Raw genomic sequence first — 6,938 nt, forward strand, 5'->3', positions numbered from 1 at the left:
CAACGTACGTACGGTAGGTTGGTTAGTCTAAGTTAGTAGTAGTATATATATATATATATATATATATATATATATATATATATATATATTATGTATCATTAATTGACAAGTTAAAGCTAGAAATTGCAAAAAAATGATCGCATTTGAAGAAGAAAAGAGTGCTGTTTCATCGAGATAATCATCTCGCATTTCGATTGCTATGGCAAAATTTATGAATTGCGATTCGAATTGACCATCCACCGTATTCAACATTTAGTCCCCAGCGACTTTTTTCTGTTTTCTAAGCTCAAAGTTTGGCTCAGAGGCTAGAGATTTTCACCGAAAAAGTAGATCATTGCATCCGTAGAAGCCTATTTTACAGAGCAAGATACTAATTATTTGAATAGGTTAAAAAGAGTAGGAACATCGAAAAAAACCTTATCAAAAATTTAAAAGAAGAATTACTATATTGAAAAATAAAACTGAATTTGACCGAAAAAATACTTGTTTCTATAGGTCTGTTTTTTATAGCTGCACTCGCTGAATTGATGCACAGTCCAATAAGCAGAGAGATTTCTCTCTGGTTGAAGTGAAACAAATATACGTTTGTTTTACTTCAACTTATTGCGCCATGTGCATCAGTTCAAAGAGTGCAGCTATAAAAATCTTATATTAGACTTAAAACTTTTTAAACGATTCTCATTATATTCCTCTATTAAAAGATTCATGCTTTTGTAAAAAAATGCAGTAAATATTCGACAGGTAAGACATTAATACTTTTGCCATTCAATCATCGCTAAACAAGATGAAAAATTATTGTATAAATTGTACTAAAATTATAATTATTAATGAATTATTAATGGATTATTATATTGACATAATCGAGATAATTAAGAATAAAACGTTTAAGATTTAAGTAATAAATACATAATATATTTACCATTTTCATTGTGTTTATTGTGTAATCTTATCTTTTCGTATTCATCGCGACAGATCTTGTATAGATTTTCCAAATCCCCACCTCTCTGCTCGGTTATTACCTCAAGTACTGCAATTAGAAGAATCAATATCAATTGTTCTTTATTTTTTTAATTATAGATTTAATCGCGTTGAAACTTGTACTTTTTGCATTCAGAGTCTTTGTTTTTTCTCAAACAACAAATCTTATGATGTCTTTAAAGCATTTTAATTTATAAAGTACAAAATAAAAAATTCGGCAATTATTTAAAAATATACTTATCACAATGTAATACATATTTTTTTCCGATAAACTTTTATTCAATATTTTTGTCTTAAGATCTCTAGAATTTAAGCTAAAAAATTATTAAAATAATGTTACTGTACATATAAGTATTCATATTTCTTATTTTGATGCTTATTCAAATATTAAAAATTAAATAAAATATTAGCCTGTTCAGTGTTGTGCAAGATACTCTATTTTCAGTACCTAGGTAAAAGTATAGATACTTTGGAAAAAATATACTGATGTATAGGTATAGGTACTAGAAAAATAAAATATTTAAGTACAGATAGTACGATATCTTAAATGTACTTTAAAAGTATTACCAGCATATAATTTCGTTTCCGTTCGATTTCCTTTTGTTAAATATAAAATTATAAACAAATGGAGAAAGAATTCGAATAAATCGCTTTGTCATTATCATTTCTAGCTTTTCTAGCATACATCAGAGCAGACATGACTGTATACATGTTATCATTCAAGAAATCAAACATTGTGTAATTCCATCTTTTCAAAGTTGTATTGTTAGGAAAGTATCATCCAAAATTAAAATATATCTAATATAGGTACCGGTACACAAGAAAAGGTACCTAGGTACAGATATCAGAAAATAAAAGTATGGGTTAACTTCGGTACAGTTCTTAGGTAAATTTGTATCTAGTTACAGTATCTAGGTACTTGTATCTGTCTACTGCACAACACTGATTGTGCTACATATATATTTTTTAAAGTAATTATAAAATGTATTTAAACAATTTATATTGCAAATTTAATAAAAAATAAATTCTAAAGTTACAAAATATATTAAAAAATGCGTACAACTCTATTTTATTGTATATTATATATTATATATATTGTCAGTGCCTTTTTAATTCTTTTATTCTCTTGTAATTTTTTTATTAATCCAGATCAGTAGAGTAAACATTACCAAATTCGGCTATGTTATAGAAGCTGGGGCATGTGAACCCAGCAATGCTGTACGTGTTTAAGATCTCACTCTTGGGACCGCAGTACATACATCTGCCTTGATTGAGTACCATAATGTTATCAAAAAGCGAAATCATCTGACTACTAGGTTGATGTATTACGCAAACCACAGTGCAATTTGCACTCGCCATATTGTGCAGCATGTTAATGAGCTTAAAATCAAATGCAAATTGTTCCAACATTAAAGGCACATTTTTTATGAAAAATAGTGAATTGTAACATTTTAATTACATTGTAATCTTGTCTGTGTGCTATTATTAGAATATTCTGCGCTCGTATAGAATTCTTAGCAGAATATAATAAGAGATATCAATTTATGCTAAAAAAAATAACACTTTTAACAAGTTATTGAGATAGCTATATTAATAATCTGCACTGTACCTGATTAGAGGCTACACTATCTAGACCGCTTGTTGGCTCATCTAATAAGAGAACAGATGGCTTAGTGATCATTTCTACGCCAATGGAAAGTCTCTTCCGTTCGCCACCGCTTAATTTATTCGCCAATGTGTTCAAACAATATGATAAGTTAAGACTCTTCACAATATCGTTTACCTGAAGAAATAATATCTGATGTGTACAATGCATCAATTTATATAACTTTCCTCGCAAATAAAGTATACTGGTAATATTAACAATATACATATATAAAAATATATTAATTATATACATTTATATACAATTATTATATACATTAAATAATATTTATATTCGTATATTTTACTTACAACTAAATGAATCGCGTGTTCGTTTTGATCAACATTGAGTTTCAGTCGTGCCGCTATATAGAGAGTTTCTCTAATTGTGAGGAACGGCAACAGATCGAATTGTTGCGGCACATAACACACCTTTTTGCAAAACATCCTTTTATTCTGTTCAACACCATTTATGGTGATGGTGCCCTTAACATTAATTAGTCGTTTGGCTATGATTTTCAGCAAAGTAGTTTTTCCCGCGCCGGAAGGACCTAGGATCACCGTGACTTTTCCTGGTTCGAAGTGCCCCGTTAGATTATGTAAGATTTTTTTTTCAGGTTCTACGAAGTAAACATTCTTCTTTAACTATTATATATTTACACATAAAAGACGCATATATATTACAATATATATTTACGGTTTTAGATATTAAGATTCATGAATTCATGCAGATTTGTTGAGACAATGCCTTATATAATTATTGTAATTAATTTTTTATTAGGTTTTATTTTAAGTAAAAAAATATTTCATTTTATAAAACACACAATTTGTATTACAAAGATTATATAATGCTTTATATTTTCTCGACAAGTCCCTATGTGTGTAAATCTATCTCAATGCATAAAAACATACATGTATGTAACACGTGTTCATACTTTTACATGTATTTAAAATAGTTATACCTCAACTACTCAGCAAACTACTCAGAGAATGGATTAAAATGGATTGAAATTTTTTTCTATCCGAATGCGTATTTTAAATAGCAAACACTTTTTTTGGATTTAATTGGATTCAATTGGATTCAATTAGATTCAATTGGATGCAATTGAATTGAAAAACTGCATTTTCTATTCAAAATTTTGAATTGAACAGTATTCACAATGCACAGAAAAAGCTAATATTATTTTTAGATTGAAAGGCATAGAGATATGTTCCATGCAATCCTATAAATGCATTCAGGATTGAAAAGCATTTTAACATTCGTGAATCAATATTTCTGAAAATCTGAATCCATTTCAATCCATTCTCGTTTGTTGGATATGCAAGTCAACACAGTGACAGACTCAAACATGTATTTAAATAAATAAATATATCGCTATGCAAAATCTAAAAATAATAAAATAAAGTATTTTATATATTTACAATATTAAATTATAATAAAATAAATTAATTTAAGAAAAAAAAGAAAACCTCTATATCACGTAATAAATAAGAGGAATTAAATCGTGACAACGTCGCAGACGAATATATATAGGCACAAGTTATTTGTCAAGATATTTATTACGAAAGAAAAAAATTTCCGTATAATTATGTTAATAAGGGAAATATATCAAAAATACAATTTTAACAAAAAAAGTGTAAAGTAGTTGTCGAGGACAAGAATGTGAAAGACAACATCCTTGTCCTCGAAAGTGTGACATTGCCATATCTAATAGACGATTCTCGAGAAAATATATAAAATCAAGATTTTTTTTATTGATTCAAACTTTAATATCGATAAATATTTACAGTGTTGTTACACGAGTTTCTTACGAATTTAACTATTTGAGATTCATTTTTCAATAACTTTTTAAATGTGATTTCGAGGCTATATAAAAATTCGTATCGTATCACTGCAAAAATAGCTATACTACAAGTAGATATAAAAAAATCTGTAGATATAAAAAAATCAATTTTTGATTGATTATATATCAGGAATTCGAACTCATCTTTTACGTGCAAGCATATTAATATCTAAATTACTTGAAATAAAAATTTCAAGACATTCTTGAATAATGCATTTTAGAATACAACTAACTTAATTCCATATCTGTATACAAATTTTATGCACGAATATGTATAAATATATATATAAATATATATATGAATATATATATAAATATATATATAAATATATATATATAAATATATATATAAATATGTATAAATATGCATAAATTTATATACATATAATTATACTATATATTATATTAAATAATTTTTTTATCATTCTTCAAACTTGATTTTTTCTAAAACAAAATAGAGCGAAAATTACCTTTTTAATTATTTTTAATGTTTTATCATTATTATTTCTATTACACTAAAAAGTAATTTTACTAAAGAAAATAGAATGTATGGACATACTACATATATAATTATACATATTTATGGATATTTATATATGAAGTGCGTATTATGTATGTATATACATATTTATACACATTCATGCATGAAAAATTTTTTATTGGATATTTTTTTTTCATATTTTTATGTATTATATTTTAATGTATACTAGTACATAATATCATATATATATAATTTTATGATACAGAATAATTGCAGAAGTTAAATTACAAAGATAAATGTAATCTATTATATAATTCCAATCGAAAATAAGAAATATATTCATTAAGTAAACTATAATCTTTTGACAGTTACATATTGCGTTTCTTAGGTTAGAAAAATATTCTAAAAAATAACACAATGTATATGGAACAGATCGCCATTACTGTGTTTGCCATAATTATTTTATTATATTTCTTAATTAAAAGTTAAAAATAAAATTTTGAAAATACAAACTGAAGTATCTTCTATAAAAAGTATCTTTTATAATCTATCAGATGATAATCTAACAGATTTTATATTTACGGATTGTAAATTGCTAATATTTGCGCCTTTATGATAAAAAATAAATTACAAAAGATAAATTATTTCTTTTTCACTCAATAGTTCATTATTTTTATTAATTAATTTATATTATACTTCTTTTAAAAAATATTTGTAATTTTATAATTTATAGAATATAATATATAGAGCTTTCTACGAGGCGCGATCTAATCTTAACATCAACATTAGTTTTTTATATTAAGAAAATTAATAAATAAAGATGTATTAATTTTATTTGTACATGCTATTAAATATTAGGTACATTTAATATAGTATATAGTTCAATGTAAAATTCCGTTACTTTCATCAAAAGAATTATGATATGTATAATAGCTTATTATTATTGAAATTTGTTTAAGCGTCCCATCTAGCAGAACTAATTCAACTAATTGAACTCGTATTTATTTTCTTGAATTCTTTATGAATTAACATAATCTAGTCAAAATTAATTCAAAAAGATTTTAAGAATATATACAAATATTACAGAATATATACAAATAAAAATAATCTTATAATGACTCAATAATAAACAATAAATAATAAGAAGGAGCTATAAACCAGATTTTTATGTATTTCAAATTCTTAGAACATACGTTTCGATTCTATTATTAGGTGTCATCCTCAGTGTAAAGAAATTAAACGTAAATTTGACAAAATTAATAAAACGTTTAAAATTATACAATTTATAGTTACGCAAAAAGTAGATAGTATTTATTCTATCTATTTTCCGCAAAATGCAATGCTTTTCGTTCTCATAATATTATCGGTTATATTCTTCCATTATAACAATCGCAATAAGTCCATAATGATAAAAACATAATGATATTAACATAATAAGTCATTAAATAAAAATGTACCAGTACACATTCTGTTATCAAATTAATAAAATAGATTATAAAAATTAAAATAACAATGAATAAATAATCGTTATATTCAAAATTATTAATATATTCAAAATTATTAATATATACAATCCTTATTTTAATAGATAACTATCTTAAAGTGTGTTAATAAATAATAATAGGAGGGGGAAGGATTCCCCCTCCTATAAGACTACCAAGCGATGGAGCTATCTTTCCCCTCCTTGCGCGCCGCCGCCGCCACCGCTATCGAGTATGAACCTACAAATTCACGCGGCGCGGCTTCACCGCACATTGGCTTAGACATTTCCTTTTTTAATTCGAAAACTACAGCGAATATTTCAAAAATGGTATCAAATTTTTATTTTTTATTTTTAATTTTTTACTCCCCTTGACCCAGTCTCCGCCCCCAATGCTCCGATCTTATTTCTGAAACACCCTCTGTGTGTGTGTGTGTGTGTGTGTGTGTGTGTGTGTGTGTGTGTGTGTGTGTGTGTGTGTGTGTGTGTGTGTGTGTGTGTGTGTGTGTGT

At 26.2% G+C, this 6,938-nt stretch overlaps 1 protein-coding gene across 1 annotated transcript in view; it reads right to left on the reverse strand.

Moving 5' to 3' along the window:
- The window catches only part of LOC105626838 (ATP-binding cassette sub-family G member 1-like), a 22,529-nt gene that overhangs the window by 6,562 nt on the left and 9,029 nt on the right, over positions 1-6,938 (reverse strand). Inside the window, exons 2-5 of the mRNA XM_012208130.1 lie at positions 2,935-3,242; positions 2,588-2,761; positions 2,148-2,358; positions 920-1,027 (exon numbers count right to left, since the gene is read on the reverse strand). Of these exons, the coding sequence (XP_012063520.1) occupies positions 920-1,027; positions 2,148-2,358; positions 2,588-2,761; positions 2,935-3,242 (801 nt within the window). The remainder of the gene's footprint in view (positions 1-919; positions 1,028-2,147; positions 2,359-2,587; positions 2,762-2,934; positions 3,243-6,938) is intronic.

This window comes from Atta cephalotes, assembly GCF_000143395.1.
Source record: "Atta cephalotes unplaced genomic scaffold scaffold00006, whole genome shotgun sequence".
Lineage (NCBI taxonomy): Eukaryota > Metazoa > Arthropoda > Insecta > Hymenoptera > Formicidae > Atta > Atta cephalotes.